The sequence below is a fragment of the Pseudoliparis swirei genome, chromosome 12, assembly GCF_029220125.1.
Source record: "Pseudoliparis swirei isolate HS2019 ecotype Mariana Trench chromosome 12, NWPU_hadal_v1, whole genome shotgun sequence".
Taxonomy (NCBI): domain Eukaryota; kingdom Metazoa; phylum Chordata; class Actinopteri; order Perciformes; family Liparidae; genus Pseudoliparis; species Pseudoliparis swirei.
The window spans coordinates 9843918-9865904 of record NC_079399.1 but is presented as its reverse complement, the minus strand read 5'-3'; the positions used below and the strand labels follow the sequence as shown (position 1 = coordinate 9865904).

Here is a 21987-nt window from a genome sequence, read left to right as displayed (position 1 = left end):
CAATGGGGTTGAGATCTGGTGACTGTGCTGGCCACTCCATTACAGACAGCATACCAGCTGCCTGCTTCTTCCCTAAATAGTTATTGCACAATGTGGAGGTGTGCTTTGGGTCATTGTCCTGTTGGAGGAGGAAATTGGCTCCAATCAAGCGCTGCCCACAGGGTATGGCATGGCGTTGCAAAATGGAGTGATAGCCTTCCTTATTTAAAATCCCTTTTACCTGGTACAAATCTGCCACTTTCCCAGCACCAAAGCAGCCCCAGACCATCACATTACCTCCACCATGCTTGACAGATGGTGTCAGGCACTCTTCCAGCATCTTTTCACCTGTTCTGCATCTCACAAATGTTCTTCTGTGTGATCCAAACACCTCAAACTTGGATTCATCTGTCCATAACACCTTTTTCCAATCTTCCTCTGTCCACTGCCTGTGTTCTTTTGCCCATACCAATCTTTTCTTTTCATTGGCCAGTCTCAGATATGGCTTTTTCTTTGCCACTCTGCCTAGAAGGCCAGCATCCCGGAGGCGTCTATTTCTCAAACTAGAGACTCTAATGTACTTGTCTTCTTGCTGAGTTGTGCACCGGGGCCTCCCACTTCTCTTTCTGCTCTGGTTAGAGCCCGTTTGTGCTGTTCTCTGAAAGGAGTAGGACACACCGCTGTAGGAAATTTTCAGTTTCTTTGCAATTTCTCGCATGGAATAGCCTTCATTTATAAGAACAAGAATAGACTGGCGAATTTCACATGAAAGTTCTTTTTTTCTGGCCATTTTGAGAGTCTTATCGAACCCACACATGTGATGCTCCAGATAATCAACTAGCTCAAAGGAAGGCCAGTTTTATAGCTTCTCTCATCAGCAAAACAGTTTTCAGCTGTGCTAACATAATTGCACAAGGGTTTTCTAATCAGATATTAGTCTTCTAAGGCGATTAGCAAACACAATGTACCATTAGAACACTGGAGTGATAGTTGCTGGAAATGGGCCTCTATACACCTATGGAGATATTTCATTAGAAACCAGACGTTTCCACCTAGAATAGTCATTTACCACATTAACAATGTATTGAGTGTATTTCTGATTGATTTAATGTTATCTTCATTGAAAAAAACAATGCTTTTCTTTGAAAAATAAGGACATTTCTAAGTGATCCCAAACTTTTGAACGGTAGTGTATATATATACAGGACTGTCTCAGAAAATTAGAATATTGTGATGAAGTTCTTTATTTTCTGTAATGCAATTAAAAAAACAAAAATGTCATGCATTCTGGATTCATTACAAATCAACTGAAATATTGCAAGCCTTTTATTCTTTTAATATTGCTGATTATGGCTTACAGCTTAAGAAAACTCAAATATCCTATCTCTAAATATTAGAATATCATGAAAAAGTATACTAGTAGGGTATTAAACAAATCACTTGAATTGTCTAATTAACTCGAAACACCTGCAAGGGTTTCCTGAGCCTTGACAAACACTCAGCTGTTATAAATCTTTTTTTTTACTTGGTCTGAGGAAATATTAAAATTTTATGAGATAGGATTTTAGAGTTTTCTTAAGCTGTAAGCCATAATCAGCAATATTAAAAGAATAAAAGGCTTGCAATATTTCAGTTGATTTGTAATGAATCCAGAATGCATGACATTTTTGTTTTTTTAATTGCATTACAGAAAATAAAGAACTTTATCACAATATTCTAATTTTCTGAGACAGTCCTGTATATATAAAGTATATTAAATATAAAGTAGTATTAGTATCCCGGGGGGTTTGGAAATTTCCTTTGTGTCATTCTGAATAGCAATGTCGTAAAAGAGCTAAAATATAAATGTGAATGTTCAACACTCGGCCCTCTAACCGTACTCAAAGAACAACAAGGTTACTGAATGAAGGACACATTAACACATACTAAAAACTGAATGCAGCATGAATTGCTTTTCTATAGTTGGTGTTAAAGTTTATTTTTCAATGTTTGGGTGAAGCTAAACACACGATATATAAGTGCCATATTACCTAACAACCATCCTCTCTCTTCTCCACCTCCTCTCTCCCCTCATTCTCTTCTCTTACTTATCCCTGTATTATCTAAGACGGACCCCCTACTCTTTTAGCCATTATGTATGCCTATGTTATTTCCCCTGTCGCCTTGTTCTAGCTTTCTGTTGTAAATGTCAGCGTGGACTGAACCAAACTGGCTGCCTAGCTGCTGCTTTTTCCCCCTTTTTTTTCCCTGTTGAGCAAAGACCTGGATGAGCTGCGGGAGGGCATTCTCACAGAAAGATCACCATGAGTCATCCTGATGACCTTTTGTATGTGTCGACGTGTTCAAAGCCAAACCCCCCGCCAGCACTCACACACGCTTTCAGACGGAGACACACACTCATTGACGTGCATAATGTATAATTGCGAGACACACTGAGAGGGTAACACAAAGGATGCCAGCCTTTTCTCCCATGCACACTCACCCAGGTGCAGTTGCATCATGTCATCTATTTCTAAAATCATTGTTTATTGATATTGACGCGCTGTTTATTGGCATAGCTGTAAGTAATCTGTGGTCTCTCATTCTCTCTAATGCACTGTGTCTGTGTCTGCTGTCAATCCAGGAATGGCCTATTAGTGGTGGAAACTGGGGTCAAGGCACACAGAGCTACCCAGAGATCATCATCACTGGGTAAGACAATCCTGATTTCATTAGCGTCGTCTTGCTGCAACTCACTTATTTGGCCTCTCCTGCACCGTTAGCTCTCTACAGCAAAGGAACTTGTCTTCGAATATTTATTTAGCAAATATAGATTTATATATTCCAATCATGTGCACTGCGCTCATGTTTATTATCCCACTCTAAACTGTCATCAAGGGGAGAAGGGGCATCTTTAACAGAACACACACACTGAAGAAGTGAAGTGACTTTGAGGTATAGCGTTGGCACTAGGAGGCTTTCACTCATCTCCTGCCTCTCTCTCTCTTTCTCTCTCTTTCTCTCACCTTCTAAGAGTGCCACAGATAATAGTAATATAAAATAATAACTCTGATGTCCAACTACCTTTGTCAATATAGTATTCCTTCTGGTTACTTCCAGGTTAAACAGCCTTTATTTAGTATTAGTACGATTCTTGTAATGAGGAGATCTATGGCTGTGTTCAAATGATTAAACAGGGACCAACTTATCTAAGTTCATTGATATTTGATTTGTTTTTATATACTACCTAGACAACAGATTTCAAACTGATTTATTTCGATCAGCCGAGAGCTCAACGTCCGGAGTCAAGACACCAGGTCACTAATTGATATTCCTCCCTCTCTTGTTCCTCTACTTGTCTCCTTTTGTTTCCTGCATCTCTTGAATTCCAGGCATGCTGATGGAACTCTGAAGTTCTGGGATGCCTCTGCAAGTGAGTTCTCTCAAGAGCTCAGCTTTGTTTATGCTTCAAGACATTGTAATTATGTATTGTTAAACTTAAGAGAAGGAAACCACTTATAATTTGGAAATATACCGGTAAATAATAAAAAACTACTGTTGAAAAGTTTTTTTAATGAACACTTTGAGCACGAGCCTTCACACTGTAAATGTAAACAAACACAGTATTGTTTAGATTTAGTCTAGTACACATTCATTACTTAAAGCAACACTATGTAACTTTTGTACCTTAAAATAACAGCTTGAAAAAAATTGTGCCGCTAGAATGACTTTTAATATGACGATTTGCGTCTCCACTATTGCCATCGGGGGTCTGTGGGGAAATAACTCCGCTATGTAAGATTCTGGAGCCGCCCGGTACATCCGGCGGATGTACTTCGACCTGCTTTCTGGCAGTGATTACGCAATGTCATAAAGTGCCACTCCACGCTCACAGCTCCAGTATAAGGGTAGCTTTTTTATGTAGCTTTTTGGTGTTGTCAACAATATTGTATTCGATCACACGTACTCCACATTTGCAGTCCCCCAAAACAAAAGTAAATGTCTACACGCGCGCCCCAAAAGCCGGCAAACAGCTGACCGACCAGGCGGAAACATGGCGAGGCGCCGCGTTCAATCCCCGCGCTCCTTCACCCTAGTCCGGTAGGTGCTGGGCCAGTTCACAGTGTTCCTGCGCAGTCTTCTATTAGTGATCCCGCCCGTTGGTATGAATCCAAAATAGAAACAGTCGCCGGATTGCTGCCGTTCTGAGTCCGCCGCCTGTCAGCGCGCTCCAAACAAAAAAAACCTCGCGTCACCTCCCCCTCGTCACCTTTTATAACCCGTGACACGTACAAATAATAATAATAATAATATTATAATACAGGACAACACATGATCCAAACTCAATACAAGTGTATGGGAGGCTGCATCTATCGTAACTGGGTATTTACGACACTGAAGTAAACGTTAAATACCTAAAAACCTGAAGGGGGCGCGAAAAGGGAAAAACTACATAGTGGGGCTTTAAAGTTCAGCACATTGCCTCTTCATATTTTTCAGGTTCAATACGTGTGATTTCCTCGGATTGCAGCTGATGCTCTTCTCCTCTCTACCTTTCTACCCAAGTAATGCTCCAGGTGCTTTATAAGCTCAAAACAGCCAAGGTGTTTGACAGAAACCGGTCCAAGGAGGACAAGGGCAGCACCGAGGTGTCGGATGAAGACCCCTTTGCCATTCAGATCATGGCCTGGTGCCCTGAAAGCCGAATGTTGTGTGTGGCCGAGGTGTCGGCCAACGTTATCATCTACCGCTTCAGCAAACTGGAAGTAACTACCGAGGTGGTGCAGGTGCGTATTGCTTTATCAGGTCTAACATTGACAGAAATTACATCTATTTTCCCTCATCTTCTCTTTTGTTGTAAGACTCTTGCAACCACACGACCATGGACACAAATGAGGGACGTCATGTAACTTTCACGAATACATTTAGCTTGTATTCGTTATTGTTGTCCCCCTCGGCACTCTCTTTCTGTCCTGTTGTTAGATGCGGAGACATGTCCACAAACACACACATGCGCTCTAATATCTGCCTCGTCAAAGGCAGTACGGTTGCCATGCCAACAGACAGAGCAATGAAGCTAGACTCATTATAATCTGCCTTGATGGCGACGTAAGTGCTTATGGGAGTCAGTGTTTAATGATATACTGGAAAGAGAAATGCTGTTTAATCTGTGAGCATGCTCGCAGCTCCTATATTACAAGTGCGTGCGAGCTTAGTTTCTGCTTTTCAGAGTGTTAAATTGGAGACATTTTATGTATATCTAATGTTGGCAACATTTGTCTTGTGAAGGCGTCACTGCTGTGGTGTTGTTGCTCGAGACAGAGGTCGCTTGTCAATCAAAGTGTGTGGGAGCCGCTGTGATGTGGTCTTCCTCGCAGGTCTGTAAGTTAATTTAAAAAACGTTTAACTGGAGCCCTAAAATGTGTCTCGCACATTTTGTTGTAACTGTCCAATTATTTTGTTCAGCCAAGCAAACAGCAAAAGTCTGATAAAAATCTGCCACCTTCCTGTCGGAAGCTTTTTCTATGAATGCCGGTGAGCGCTGATGCACGTGTCAGAGAAATCTCAGGCCTCTGCTCGAAGAGTGCGACTGTGAGGAGGATGAGGGCTAGATATGTACCAGCAGTGAGCTGTAATTAGGAGAACAGCATCCCTTCCAACACGGTCGAACACCTCCGTAACCTCACGGAAATGAAGGTGGAGGAGGACAGAGGCAGGCGGGAGTGAGCATCCGCAGAAGGGCACTCTTCACTCCCACATGTCAGTGGGGCTAATAAGACTGACAGCATGCAAAAGAGAGAGCTTATGGACAAAGTGTGTGTGTGTGTGTGTGACTTAGAAGGAATGGAATATTTAATTTTAGAGGACCTCTCTGACTCTCAATCTGCCTACACAAGCACAGACACCTGTGTCAAGCATATCTCTATTATTATTATTATTATTATTATTATTAAGTGACTGTGAATGTATATGGTTGTCACTCACGGTGAAATTTGGTTTCCCATCCTCAGATGAAGTCATGGAGCAAAGTTGTTTACAAGAGTTTTGTGCCTTCATTAGGCTTTTGATTATGTCCTCTTTGAATAAATCTGCTAATATTCCTTTCTCCTCTCTTCTTCAGCTACTAGAGGTGCGAATGCAGAACGAGCTGAGCGACATCGAGTCTCCAGACGGCGGGGGTGGCGGAGGAGAACAGACATCGGCGCTTCCCACCCCCGGTGTGTCCCCTCAGACGAGCGGCCCACCTTCACACCCCTCCACCAGCAGCAACAACTCTGATGGAGGCAACATGCCCTGCCTCAAGTATGAAGCACACACACACACACACACACACACACACCGATTACATCACCTCCCATAAGCACCAGGAGCACTTGCACACATTCTCATATCCAATCATACACACAAGAGTCTTGGTTTTTTTACGCCTCAAGCACTCTTGCACAGACTCAGTCAGCGCCTGAAGCATTCTCAGCCGCAGCCCCCCCCCCCCCTTCATCCCATTCCAGCCTCTCATGCCAGACCCTCAACACACAACGGCTTCAGAACCGCAGCTGCACACCTTGTCAGCCTCTTTATGAAACCTCCTTTTAAATGTTTCTTTCTCTTTCCCTTTTGTTTTCTTGCTCCTTTATGTCCCCCCCCCCCCCCCCCCATCTTCTGCTCTCCAGAGTGCGCAGTACCCCTTTGAAGCAGTCTGCAGGTTACCAGGTAGATTTGGTGGTCCAGTTAGTGTGGGTGAGCGGAGAGCCTCCGCAGCAGATCACCAGTCTGGCGATCAATTCCTCCTACGGCCTGTAAGTATACGAACAGGAGCTCTGGAGTCAGGACTAGAACCAGGTCCTTTCTGTGCTCACTATTTATCCTCGTGGCGGGATCATCTGGTGTGAAAAACTCAAATGAAAATCTATAAAAAACACTATTTGCTGTTCAAGTTCACGTCTAACGTAACAACCAGGCCTGTCAACCTGACTTACGACTTCCCGAACAATTTGGATATTCCTGCTATTTTTTAGCTCTAAAGATTCAATTTAAAACTTATAACAACGTTGCTATAACACAATTATAATTTTCTCTGCCTTTTCGTCTTTCTTTCGCTGACTTTGCCCCCATCCTGCTTCTTCCACTTCCCCCACTGACTCTGTCCCCCCCCCCCCCCTGCCCTCTCTCTCCAGTGTGGTGTTTGGCAACAGTAACGGTCTGGCAGTGGTGGACTACGTCCAGAAGACGGTGGTGCTCAACCTGGGGACGGTGGAGCTCTACGGCTCCAATGACCCCTACCAGAGACAGCCCCGCTCGCCAAGGAAGACACGACAGCCCTCTGGAGGTAATAAGAAAAGGGATGAAAAGGAGAAGGAAAAAAAGTCTCAACTTTTCTGACCGCACACAGCAGTAGATGTTTTATTTCTCGGCATTATAGTGCAGCCTCAAGGAATAACGTTGCACTTATTGTAATATACCTGCTGTTTAATGCCCAGAAATAATGTTGCACTTATTGTATTACTACCTGCTTTTTAATGCCCAGAAACTAAAGCTATTTATTTTAGGTGGCACAGGCACAGCTGATCTGTTTGTTCAGCCCTACCAGCTCAGATTGTTTAGCTTCGCACGAGAAAAGCTGAACACATTTATTTATTTTGACCCCTCTTGTTTTTTTAATTCCTGTCATGAAGCTAACATTGTGTCTGAGCTACTGACAATGCTCAATGGAACCATAATCTGCAGATCCTGTTCCTGTCTGAAGGGGAAATGAGACAGTAGTCCAACAAACACCAGTTTAGTGATCTTTGGCAAAATAACTCATGAGAAGCAAACTGAGAAGCAAAATCAAAGAAGCAAAAATAACATGAATACAAGATCAACTGAATCAATGAAGCACATACCCACTACCACACAGCGATAATACACACACACACACACACACACACACACACACACACACACACACATGACCTAAGAGCACTGGCTATAGTCAGTGAGCAAATCATTCAGTGCTTTATAGATTATTAGCGGGACTTTGACGGTGATTCTTTATTGTACCGGGGCCAGTGGATGAAGTGATTTCAGTCACATGTCCACGTTTTTGTTTACGTGTCACGAATCCTTAATGAGCTGGAGTCGTCCTACGAAGTTTTTGAGTAGTCTAACCTGCTTGAGATCAAATACATACAGGCAGGGCGCAGTTTCTGAGAGTCAGTAGAAATATGAATACTTTGTTGATAAAACGAGATATTGGTTATGTGCTTTTTCAAAATGTATATCAGTATCCAGAATATTAGCAGAGTTTCTGACTTGCTCACTCTGTTTTACAAAGACAGTGACGCCAAGTGCGATAGCGTTGTTATCAGTCTTTCCGTGAACATTATGACGAGTTTCAATAACTCCAAACGTCCCAACGTCCCTGAACTGATGTGAGAATGAATGAAGTCCGAGAACAACACATTCAAAATGCTGCCGTCCAGGCTCAGTTCTCAAGGCCGGAACACAGCAGAGACAAACTCTTTCCCTGTCCATCACCTCTCTCTTTTCTCTCTCTCTCACACAGACACACACACACACACACACACACACACACACACCATCCCTTTTACACACTGCAGCCTCATGGTACCACTGATAGCTATTAAGATGCTTTCCTTATAGACACAGTGCCACCCTGTGTTAGATGGCGGCAGTGCAGCTGCGTAGAGGATGCCGCAGTGTCATGACGACGCACTGCCCATGCTTAAGCCAAAGTTTGATGGATGATTTAGAAAGATGTGGCTGCTGAGAGATGATTTATGGAGGATGTTTTTGATCGTTTATGCACACACATGCATGCAGGCACACAAATGTACACATTCACTTGCAAACACTCACTAATATACATGCACGCGCACACAGAGCATCTGGTGTCACTGGCTGGTGGTTGGCACCTGTCAGAGCTTGGCAAGTGTGAGCAGTAATCAGGCATCCAGCTGTGTTTCTATGCCAACAGAGACTTTCTGCCTCTCAGGACAATGTCACACACACACACACGCAAACACATTCATACACACACATGCACATGGAGGACTTTGACTTGGAACTGGATGAAGACATATTAGTAACTAGAACGGGCACTCGGTAGAGCGCATACCTTCGCATATCACAAGATTGGGCATTGAATTATGAACATTTTGGCATTAGTTGCATGCCAATTGGATAAAAATTGGCCGCGCTATGGTAAAAAGAAGATGTTGACCTTTTCATGACCTTGACCTTTCACCCGATCGATCCCAAAATCTAATCAAATGGTCCCCGGATAATAACCAATCATCCCACCAAATTTCATGCGATTCGGTTTAATACTTTTTGAGTTATGCGAGTAACACGCATACAAATAAATAAATAAATACACAGCGATCAAAACATAACCTTCCGCATTTTCAATGCGAAGGTAATTAAAGATACACAACATCTTCATAGTGTTTGAAACATGAGCTGAACCCACACAGGGCTGGTCAGCAGGTCAGAGCTGCCAAGTGAGGAGAACCGTAAACATGGGAACGATCCTTCTGTACTTCATGTCCAATCTCTTAGAAACATACAGCAGTCCCAGTTGTTATTGCAGCTTCTCTCTGCATGTATCCAGTGGAAGGGGTTGTGCTGTCCTCTCTTAGAATGAACACCCCAGTGGTTCATTTGGACTCACCTTATTTGACATCCCTTTAACTATATGATCTCTGCTGCAGGTCTGTGCGACATTAACGAAGGCTCAGCCACATCAGAGGACCGCTGCAAATCCCCTACTTCAGGTAACATGTCCTTCAACGTCTTATTCAAGAACAATGGGAGAACTATCGCGGAGGCTTTGTGTTATCTAGACGTGAAAGCCAAGCGCTGGATCAGAACAAAAAAAACAAAAAATATATATAGGTATTATACCATGTAATTAATTGCAAGAGGAACATTGGAGTATGATTCAAGTTCCAAAAAAGCTTCTACTTTTAATACTATTATATTGAAATGGTTGCTCATCAGAATCAGAATCAGAATCAGAAACAGCTTTATTGCCAGGAATGTTTACACCAAACGAGGAATTTTTTTTGGCGGAAGGTGCAACATTTGGACATGACAAACAACAATCAACACGACAGAAAGACAACAAATAATGTGAAAGTGTTTGGGTGTGTGCTTCAAGTGGTGTGTTTTAGTTAAAAGTGTATGTTACACGTGGCGTGTGTTTAACTGTCAAACTGTCAAACTGGAATTTAACAGTCGATTTCATTCCACCACAGTCTTTAGAAATGCTTTTTTTAGTTTATTACCATACGTTTTTGGGAGTATTTTCACATTCATGAATGCTTTCTTTTACCGCTTTGCAGAGATCAATAGAGAGGAATACATTTGTTTTAATCTCACATTGTTTCCTGGTAAACGGGGTTATAGGCTGTGAACGTATCCGATCTCTCTGATGCTAATTCAGTGTGACAGCTAAGAATTATACATTCGATGAAACCAAAAAACGACATTCTAGTCGAGAAACCCATTAATTTACATTAATTCGAGAATAAGTACAAAATAGTAAAAGATCAACTGGAAGGTCCTTGGGAAGTTTCACTTATTTGGTCGCTGCATAATTGGGGGAAGTTAAATGTATTAAAGCAGTCACACAATGCTGTGAATGAACTTTTGAGGAAGTATCTTCTTTTAGTTTCACATTTAAATGTGTCTGGGTGCCCATCCACCCATCTGTTCAGAACATTATCATATTAAGCAGTTGAATATCAATGAATATGACCAATCAAAATCCATTTTCACTGAGTATATCATGCACCACAGCCACAGAAGACCTTATTCCGTCCTGCAACATGAAGATGCTCGGTTGCTCTTTACTTGTCTCCTTCTTAATCTACATCATTAGTAGTTCAGCTGAAGGTGCTTGAAGAGAGAACAGCCCAGATCCATCTCATTAGGGGTAACTGGGCACTGAAAACAAGAAGCGTTTTAAAAAGGTCAGACAGAAAACAAATCTGAATGTCTGGAGTCCTGCTGCAGAGATGATGTCTGTCCCAACCCCCCAAGTCTGGTGCCAGCCGGCTATGGTCTGATAAAACTGACTGCTCTGCATTATTCATATATATTTTGTGTTTCTGCAGAGAAAATCTGCCCGAACAATATTTTGTGGGTTTGTTTCTGCCAGTGGAAGAAACATGTTTTATATCTGTTTATATGCAGATTCATCTGTTTCACCTTGACATAAGTTGCAGAACATTAATTTAAGACTCCATTAGTGCCAGGAGAGTGTCATTTAATACAAGAAAATCCTTGGATTATTTTTTCATTTGCACTTAAAATCTCAGTTTAAGTTTCCCGATGCTAAACCACTTACAGTATTAGGACGGACACTCTTGATTATGCATTCAATATTTTCAGGAGTTACACAAAGCATAATCAAACTAATCAGTTGCCAGTTATTACTCTCTAAGAAATAAAGGAGTTAACAAAAAGCATAAAGGGTTCTTGAACTTGTCCTTAAAGGAGTACCTTTTTTGGTTCCACCTGGAACCTGGACCTTTTCAGAGGGTTCTGCCTAAAGCCCAAAGGGCTACATCTAGATCTATCTGTGAAAGGTTCCACCCAGAACCCTTCTCCGGCAGTTCTATTCAGTACCTTTCCGCCATCTAAGGTTTGCTAACGAGAACCCATCTAGGAAATTCTACAAAGATCATTTTTGTACTCCGAGGATGACGGTCCAGTACCTCAAAGGCCCAGGGCACTTGTGGTGCAGCGCAACCCACAACCATGATGGTTCACAATCAGGGTGGGGGGAGGGGCTGGATTGTGGGCGTATTTGAGTCAAACCAGAGTCCTGAACGTCAGAGTAAAGAGCGACAGCTTGTGTGTCGTCATAAGCCGAAGGGTGTTTCTAACTGCACATTTACTCCACTTTACTTCCCCCCCCTTACATCCCCAAAAGTTTTGATGTCAAACAGCAATCTACAGCAATTCTACAATGGAGGTGGTAGAGGAGGTAAGATTGGCCAACGATTTTCATTCGAGGCTGTGTAGGAAAGACAAAGTCTCGATGTGTCCCCGCTGTCTCTGTCCTCCGTGTTGTGGTTTCCACAGTGGGAAGGAATGGATTAGAGAAGAGGGAACCCAAGTCCAGCTTCTCTCCTGGGTTAGCTTCCGTTCCGCTGCCAATCGGTTCTCACTGTATTAAATTACACACAACATCTTTTTCTTTTCTTTTTTTTATTAAAACGTCACGGTGCTCATATTTTACATCTGTACTTAAGGACATGGTTTAAAAACTGTACGCCGAGAACTGAAAGCTCATAGAGCAGAGGCCAACTTGGGAGCATGCAGGACTTCAGCTGTCTGTGTACACACACTATCGAGCTTCATTGACCCGTAGACACATACTGCATGCTACATGTACGTAGCACGAGTGTCATCGTGTAAATGTGCCTGTGATGAAATCGGTCCTGACCTCCGACAACAGGTTCCCTGTCTACATTATGAGTGACATGATTGGCTCTGTCCACAGCACGGTATGACGACACCACGAGCAGAGAGAAACTCATCTGTCCAACTGTGACTTGTGTACCTTCAGTGTGCGTTGATGAATTCGATAAGAACATATCAGTTGTGTTTTGTCTGTGGAAGGCCGGGGTTTGGGATTCTTTCCTCTTTCTGATCCAGGTGACAATGAGTCGGCATCTCAAACGACCGCAACATCAGAGACTGGAGTTTTGGCCACTCCTTCTCAAACCAACGTCATAGATTCTTTGAACCAGCCTGATCTCATTGAATTGGTCCGAACCTGTTAAAGCTCTGCTAAAAGTTTCACAAGACATGTTTTTATATATATTCTAAGCCTGAGAATATACAGCATCATTTCCCCATCTTTCCTATCGGCTTTGTTGCACCTGTAAGGCAGAGACCTGAACCCTTTGTATTTATTTTAGTTTGATGGAGTTTGGTGACCTCGTGTAATTCCCATCGCTCCGTTTAACTTCTATTTCGTCGCCTGCGTGGATATGCAGGGCCCCGAAATTAAAGTAAGAGTAAGCCATGTGTTCCCTGTAGATATGTGTCCATAAATTCTGGATATGAGCTGGACAACAGCAAGCTTTGAAAACCGGATTATAGTTAAGGTGTCAGTCATTAAAATTATGTCTCTGGCACTTTATTTTAAATAGAAACAAAAAATGTAATCAAGTTAAACCCAATCCAATTTCAGCTTGAGGATATTAAGGATGTCAGGGGTTTTATTTCTTAATTTGTCATGATGGATTTCTGTCACTTTTGGAACTTGCCAGCCAGACATTTCTTAGCACAAGATGAATGTCCCCTATTTTCATATAGTTTCTTCTATTTGTCCTCCTACAGACAGAGAAATAACATCAAAGACCTTCATTCATTGTTGTTTCTATTTATAAGTTCACTCTTTTAAAAGATGGAATAATTCATCAACTTTATTTTGCACTAGTAAATCTACCTATGTTTATTCATGAAATAAGCTAAACTAAATAACATCTTTATAGGTGACCAAAGTGTATCTATCCTACAGTAACTACCAATATACAACTTCAGTAACCATCTTTTCCTCTGTCTTCTTCCATCTCCTGTTCAGTATTTTCTGTTTTCTGTTGCCTTCCTGTTCTTGGTGCATGCTCTCCGTGGCATGGAGGTCCTGAATGGCTGTGCAGTTTTGATGTATCTCACTAGTCCTCTCTTGCAGGGCATTGTGCAACCAGAGGTCACGTTTTGTCTTTCACAGCATGATTCTGTGATATACAGGGTTGTCTCCTTATGCAGTATCTTCTACTGTGTAAAGCATCCTCTAGTCAATGCCAGTTATCCAGCTTTGCATGGCACCGTGTGTTAGCGTAGACGTGTCTTTGTAAAGAGGGATGTTCTCTTTTTTCCAGCAAAGATGTCACGGAAATTAAGCTTGCCTACTGAGCTCAAGCCAGACTTGGGTAAGCCTTGACTTGTCTCCAAACAGATTTTATGCAGTATATCTTTCTCACTTCAACTGGACTCACACATCCAATGTGTCCAGTTTTATCTGGTTATTAGCCTCAAAATTGGCGAGCTATGCGGATATTTTATTTAAGTTTGCATGAAACCAAAGTAGCATTGATCTGACCAGAATTTAACTTGATTTGTTTGAATTAAATTCAGTATAAAACTCCCACTTGTTGAGCTTGGTGGGGGTTCTATTAGAGGTCAGTGGTGCTGAGCTAAACTATGCACACTCCATCTCACTGTAATGCTTTCTGCTACATTCGCAGCTTCCTCTTTCTCTTCTGTGCTCTTCATGTCTCTCCTTTCTCTGTCTGATTGGTGCCTTGCAAATTGTCCAAATAGCAATACTGTCGCTTTAAAAAAATAGAGGTGTATACAACATTCTTCTAAAGCATCAATACCATTGGATGGGACATTGTCAAATTAAAATGTGCAAGTGCCAAGACATTTACCTGTATAGTTGTTTAAGAGTTCCAATGTTATACATGTATAACCAAAGCGCCTGACGGACACTTAATTTTTTCCTACTAATAAAACATCTGATGCGGGATGGAATGTTTTGTTGGTTGGCCCGCGAAAATGTGCAAATGCATATTTGCTCTGGATTTGTGTCTATTGTCGAATATGTTATATAAAATGTGTATAATCTAAAATCACCATCAACAAGGTTCCGGGTGATGCTGCGCTGACAACCAGAGAGATGCACTTAGTCCAGGCTTTTCTATATTTACCCTGACAAAAGCCCATATTCTTGGTTTTCTCTCCCAATGTTCTGTATCTACATCTTCAGTGTCTAAACAAAATCGCAATATGTCTTGAGTGTGCTGTAAAATGCTGGTTATGTCCAACGTGTTTCATTTAACAGGACACAATGAAAAGCTGTCCAGTATCCACATCTGTGTCCACTCCGTTGTGATTGTACTGCTTTGCGAGTGCTTTACCTCTCTCTGTTTTCTCCTTACTGTCCTCCTGTCTGTATGCCCGCCGCGGGGTGCCAACCCATTAGACCACCGGGACAATTCTTTCAGCCGCTCACGCTCCTCCAGCGTCACCAGTATCGACAAGGAAGCGCGAGAGGCCATCAGCTCCTTCCACTTCATTGAGACCTTTGCCCGGAAGGGGGATAGCACTTTGACACCCTGCCTGTACGTGGCCACCACTCTGGGCACGGTGCTCGCTCTAGCGCTCACACTGCCCCCTGCTGGGGAGCAACGGCAACTGCAGCCAGTTATCATTTCACCGACAGGTGGGTAATGGGATATCAGAAGGGAAGCAGTGATGGAAAATCGAATAATGCGTAGCAGTTATGTCGCTACAATAGATGAAAACCAGATTGATGTGTGCAAGCTGTCTCATGATGCTCACAACATTTTCTTTTATAAGTCTCGGAGTGAAAAGGTTTTAAAACAACAAGATAAAGTCTCTGAATTTCAATTTCAAATATCAGTAACAAGCCTTTTCTTTCCGCTGATCAGGCATGCTGGTGCGTCTGAAGGGCAGCATCATGCGGATGGCTTACCTGGATTCTACAGGTGCCATGCTGTCCCCTCCCTTTGAGCCTTGGTTTGAGCCCAACGTTACAGCAGATGGTGAAGAAAGAGAGAAGGTCCGTAAGCGCCGGCCCGTCTCGGTGTCCCCTTCCACCTCCCAGGACCTCAACGAGAGCCAGTACGCTGTGGTGTGTTCGGAGAAACAGGCCAAAGTCATTTCCCTCCCCTCCCAGACCTGCATCTATAAACACAGTATCACAGAGACCTCCTTCATCCTACGGGCAGATGTGGTGCAGATGAGCCAAGGCGTGTGTCTGGCGTGTTTCTGCGCCAATGGCCACATCATGACCCTCAGGTGAGAAACACGTCTGTCTTCGTCGTTCAAAAATAGCTGGTTGTTATTCAAATCTATCAATCAAAGTCAGTTTGAATGAATCATTTTTCTATGAATAGGTTTGAGTAGTTTTGATTTGTCTTCTGGTGTGCTCGGTATGCTCTGTATGGTTTATTACTTTCACAGAGAACAGTATTCACACTAGACAAACAATGCTAGTTTAGTCCTGACCAATATAAGAGTGGGAGGCGGGCACAGGTCTCTGCTGATGAGCTCATCAGGGTTGTGTATGAGGATTGAGATGGAGTTGGATACTGAGCCATGTGTTGGCATTATTTGGGACATTCTGAGCACACAGATGGACTCGGAAGAAGTGGATTAGGCTGCAGATATAGTTTGAGATGTGTATTAACGTCTCGTAACATGACACTTGTACTGTAGTTCATTTTAATGAGTGTGAAACAAAGCTAAGCACAGCTTTCACTTTCGGTTATGTTGTCATATATTTTACAGCTGCCAGGAATCTATTGCTTATTGCATGATGATGGACATATCCTTAAAAGACTCTTGCTCCCAGTTCTGGTTTTCTTTTATGTTATTCATTCTTAATTCTCTAGAATCTACAAGTGTCAAACAACTGCTTGTTTCTGTTGAAGTGTTGTTGAACAATATTATGGGATTAGCAGATTGTCTTCACAGAAATATGCTGTCACCAGACTATTATGTCCTCAGTAAAACTTTACTTTGTTGTTTTCAAAGTCAGACACCAACTTCTGTCCTCAGACACACCCACAGCCAACAGTCACATCCTCTGACCTTTATCCTCTTGTGACCCCAACACTGACCTAATCCTTCAACTTCAAATTAACCATCCTCAATGTTACCTTCCAATGTAAACCGATTTGACAAGGCTAGGACACAAACACACACACGCACACACACACACAGATGTATGTACCAGGTTAATTTCCATGAGTCTAATGGTGGAGAGTTGTCTTAGTCTGTTGCGCATCGTCATTAATCTTCATGTCCCGAGAGGAGAGAGGAGGAGACAGAACAGCGATCCATATGGGTGTCTGATGAAAGGAGGATGCCCAGCTGTCTGCCTGTGCATGCGTGTGTTTCTCTGCAAGTGTGTGTTTGCCGGTTCAAAATGGTGTACAAACATTGCCATCAGTGTTTCATGAGCATTGGAATGGGTGTTGAAAAACGTGAGCTATATTTAGATCAACCACAGTATTCTTGTGTTTAGATGCTGACCACGGCTAACATGTCAAAGGCGGCATTATAATATTCTTCTAATAGATCTACAATCACATCAATCTCTGTGTCCCCCTGTCTAGTGTGCCGGGACTGAGACCGCTCATGGATGTAAACTACCTGCCTTTGACGGACATGCGGATAGCAAGGACGTTCTGCTTCACCAACCTGGGTCAGGCCATGTACCTCTGCTCCCCCACGGAGGCCCAGAGGCTCACTTACAGCCAGGACACCTGTGAAAACCTGCAGGTCAGCGAGCATGCAGTATGCATGTGGATTTAATGAGTCACGGTTCAGGATTTGGCATTTAAATCGTGACCTTTCCATATTATATCTCATGTCTGGGGAGCATGAAAGAACAGCATATTGTACTGCACAGCATTAACATGTCTATGTATCTGTGTGTCGTGTACTGCAGTGGAGAACAACACACTGTAAACATGGACACAGACAGTCAAACTGTATGGAGCAGGATGAAATGTGTGTGTGTGTGTGTGTGTTGACGTCACAGGAGATGCTGGGGGAGCTTTTTACACCAGTGGAGACACCAGAGGCTCCCAACAGAGGGTTCTTCAAAGGCCTCTTTGGGGGAGGAGCACAGTCACTGGACAGAGAGGAGCTATGTATGGCAAACCTACACATGCCCAGATGTACAGTGGTTCAGTTCTTGGTCGATTCAAACTCCCCCTCACATGTCTCTCGCTCTTTATTTCCCCATATTTTCCTTCTCAACTAAGTTGGTGAGCTTTCATCTGGAAAGGCATCCCGAAGTTTGGCCCAGCACATCCCAGGCCCAGGTGGCATTGAGGGCATGAAGGGAGCAGCTTCTGGTGTCGTTGGAGATCTGGCACGTGCCCGAATAGCACTGGATGAAAGAGGCCAGAAACTGGGCGAGCTCGATGAGAAGACGGCTGCCATGATGGCCAGCGCAGACTACTTTTCCAAACACGCTCATGAGGTAAACACAACAGGTTTCCAAGTCTGAGATCTGGAGAGAACAGTTGGCCCAATGTGACACAGTAGTCGTTCCAGCTCGCACGTAAATGTGTCTGTGCAGTGCCTCACAGAATTAAAAATAAATATATTTTGAAATCTGAAATAAATGGTTTCCTCAGAAGAACTCTTCTAAGTGTAGGAGATATTTATACAAGTTTGTATATGTGTTGTTTCATCGGTTTTAGCTGTTTACAATAGCTGTGAGTTGAACAGTGTGATGGACTTATTAAGAGAAGAAGGGCAGAGACTGTTTCTCAAAACAAACGTGTGTGATGAATGTCAGAGTGAGCCGCCGTCTCAGATTATTTTAGAAATATTTCTCACTTCCACTCTTCACCCACTAGAGGGCAGTACGAGTCTGTTGAAAGGTCAAAGTACTTTGGCTACTATGGACTTTTTGCCTTTGAATTAATCATGAGGATCATGGATCGTGTACATGAACCATGTGCTCACTCTAAAATGTCCTCTGTTTTCAGATGATGCTGAAGTGCAAAGACAAAAAATGGTACCAGTTCTGATCAGTGACGGGGGAGGAGCCGAGCTCCATGGACACAACTGTCACCTTCCATTGGCTCATTTGGACTCACCGTGACCCCCGCCCATCCGTCCGTCCATGCATCCATCCCTCCAAGCCTTCTTCACTGGGACACTTGGGATTTTCTTCCCTAGCACAATGTTGAATACTGTTCTTACCTCAGTCTTATGGTGGAACTGAGGGGTAGACTGGGGAGAAGGACAACCTCAGAGGGAGCAAATAAATGGTGTCTTATTATGTTTTTGTCTCTTTGTTTATCACTGTTCAACCTTCCTCCGAGGTAGCCAATTGGCCCACGCACCTTGAGATTCTTCATTCTCACATGCCAAAATATCCTTTATTGTTGTCTCCACTCCGAGCCCATCGGGGCCAGTATTCAAACCGAAGAACATAGCTGAAAAAAAGACAAATGTTATGAAGAAACAGACTACAAAGAATTCTCAAAATATAAAAAGAAGGAAAAAGAATATAAATACATCATTATATATACATAAATCTATTATATGTGCAATGCTGTATCCACTTCAGAGTGACAAGTACGAAAGAAAGGAATAACCCATCGAGGAGACAGGAGGTCGAAGAAAGTGGTGTTGGAGAGCCACAGGAAGTGCTGTGACAGTGACGCCTCCTCTATGCAGAGAGTCAGGGGGATTAAAGCAACCTATTTTGATGTACACTGGATATTTCATCATCTCGCTCAACCTCTACTCTCCTCTGTATCTTACAGACTTTCATATCGTTACCAACAGTGCGTGTGTGTGTGTCTGTGTGTGCGTATGTGTATGTTCAATTCTATTATCTTGCCATTCCTCTATTTGTTATTCATTGGGTTTTTTTGCTCAGTCAGTCTGTATTATTGGAAAATCTCTTATTTTTCTATTGTTGTGAAAGTGGATGATATTTGATTTGTTGAAAAAATACATTTTGTGGCTTTTATCTAACAACTTAAATAATTTCTCCTTATGAAAAGGGCTGGAATCTAAAAAGGAGGGCAAGGATATAAAAGGCATATATCATTTAGTACTCACTGACATGGCAACATCAGCTTTCTTGACTGAAATCTTAAAGCAAGCACGTATAAACCACACACATGTATTGTTTACCTGAGAATTTCATCTATTGACCTGATGTGACCTGCCTCCCTCACCCTCTAATGTCATACAGTTGGGTTGAGTCTGTGAGTGTGACTGTACACATGCTGATGCGATCATTGTTAAATACACTGATAGTAAAACCAGCTTTGGTGGAGTTTCCAAATTCTGGATGAATATGGCAATTTCATATACATGAGTATGCCCTATTCGTCCCCTATTTATGTGTATGCATACATGCAAGAGAATAGAAATACAGACGTGTAATCCTTTAATGGCATCAATTTAAAACATACTTCAGGTTTTGCTGACAGGTGTCTGTATGAGAAAGTTGTCTGTGTTACTTCTTTGTTAATATTTATTTATTGAGGAGCAAGAAACAGTTGTGTTTGGTGTCAGAAATGTTCAACTTCATGATTATCTTGTTTATATCCCCTTATTTGCCGTAAAGTGCAAATGTGGTGTATCTCTCTGTCTACCAGGCTTTTAACCTTTATTTGTACATAAGTAAATAGTTTGACAATCTAAGACCAACTGGAAAGTACATTTTGAGATTGCTTCAGCAACAGAAGAGGAGAGAGGCCATATTTTTTCTGACGCCAAAGAGTTGCTTTAGCTTTTCCATTGCATCATCATCTGGCTTGTCATTCCACCAGACAGTATACAGAAAAGAGTGGAATTCAGTATTACAGACCTATAACGGGTCTATTTAGGAATGTTATCACATTCAGTGTTCAAGAAATGGAGCAAGTTGCAATGGAGTTCAGCCATTTATAATACTATTGTTTCACAATATGTCATCAAATGTACCATCTGGACTAATGTTTAATGTTTGCAGAGGCCTAACTGTTGGTTGATAAGGCTAATTCCATAAGACAAAAACCTGAACTATTCCACTAAAGCTCAGACACAATATTTATGGCATTCATCTGTGTGATTGGGAATGTGTGTTTGTATGTGTGTCAGGGTGTGCTCATGGAAATGAAGATTTTGGTTCTTTAATTATTAATGTTGATGTCCTGGTCTCACCAGCCTAGTCTGTGTCCAGTTGAGTGTCTGTTACACTAACACCAGTGGCGATAACAAGATACCAATAGGATACTGAGTATCAGAGGATGACCTCTAAATGTAATGGTTTAATTTAACTGCCGCATGTTTGGTCTTTGCACACATGCTTGGACTCTCATTCACTTCAGTCTTTGCCTTTCTCTCTTCCTTCAGTGAGTCCTCCACTGACTCGCTCGGTTCCACAGCGACAGATATGGCCTTCTCCGTGTTTAGTAAGCATTGTAGTGTGGATGTTGGTAGGTAGCTCTGTCTTTAACCCCCAAGGTTAAGAAGAGGGGGGAAAAAACTTCAGGAAAAATAATTAGTTTTAGCTAGAGGTCATCTCCAAAAAATCTGTTAAATGTCTTTCCCTCCGACCCAACTGTTTATTGTGTTTTTCATTTTTTTTTTCATTTTTCGTTTTTTTCGTCAATGTTATATATATTGTTTTTCTTTTGCATCTTTGAGTTATTTGTTTCTTCTCCATACAATACAGTATGCAGTATTCTAACCCAATACAATCTAAACACTGAAGCAAACAAGAGGGAGTCCCGTCTATCTGCCATATGCCATCTTCTGTCCTGGAGTCAACAGTTATCAGTGGGTTGCAGTATTTTTCTCATTGTAGCCAATATTCTTGTACAGTTTTATGCAACTTTCACATGGATGTTTATGACTTTATCTGCTGCCACAAAAATTAGAATTTCTGTAGATAGAGATTACTGTGCAATGGAAAATAAAAGTGGAAAATGTATTTTCTTTGTCTAGAAGCATCTTTTTTTAATTAGTTAAAAATAAAAAATTTAAATCTTGTCAGATATATAGATCGATGGTTAGCATAAAGAATAATGTCAAGTGTGATGGTGTGCGTAGTGTATGTGCATGTGTCCATACTAAGACAAAAACTATTCCTGAAGATGAGGCAATGGGGGATATTGGTTCAAAGTAGTGCCGTGTGTACATCTGGACACTAGATGGCAGCAAACTCACGCAGTTGTCGCTCCGTGCAGTTAGACTGAACAGGGAAAAACAATGCAATCTTACTAATCTATGAATTATTATAGGGGATTTAATCAGGTGAGATTTAAATACATTTATAAATCAATTACACATTGATTATAATATTCAATTTCAAAGTAAGATGCAGATCTGTTAAATCTTGCAATTATGATGTAATGCATGTTCTAATAGTCACTGAAATAGCTTGCTGTGTTAGCTTCGGGTCTGAAGTGCTCGTATACTGTATTGCTTCCTTTGTTTGAGCAACACAATCCT

The 21987-nt window shown here is 42.1% G+C and overlaps 1 protein-coding gene across 1 annotated transcript in view; it reads left to right on the top strand.

Moving 5' to 3' along the window:
* Positions 1-21466, top strand: part of stxbp5a (syntaxin binding protein 5a (tomosyn)) — a 62789-nt gene extending 41323 nt beyond the window's left edge. The window contains exons 12-24 of the mRNA XM_056428911.1: positions 2603-2670; positions 3351-3391; positions 4525-4745; positions 6080-6261; positions 6630-6755; positions 7134-7285; positions 9672-9734; positions 14966-15205; positions 15435-15804; positions 17127-17292; positions 17555-17666; positions 17781-18001; positions 18516-21466. Of these exons, the coding sequence (XP_056284886.1) occupies positions 2603-2670; positions 3351-3391; positions 4525-4745; positions 6080-6261; positions 6630-6755; positions 7134-7285; positions 9672-9734; positions 14966-15205; positions 15435-15804; positions 17127-17292; positions 17555-17666; positions 17781-18001; positions 18516-18557 (2004 nt within the window). The 3' untranslated portion in view covers positions 18558-21466. The remainder of the gene's footprint in view (positions 1-2602; positions 2671-3350; positions 3392-4524; positions 4746-6079; positions 6262-6629; positions 6756-7133; positions 7286-9671; positions 9735-14965; positions 15206-15434; positions 15805-17126; positions 17293-17554; positions 17667-17780; positions 18002-18515) is intronic.
* The last annotated feature ends 521 nt before the right edge of the window (positions 21467-21987 follow it).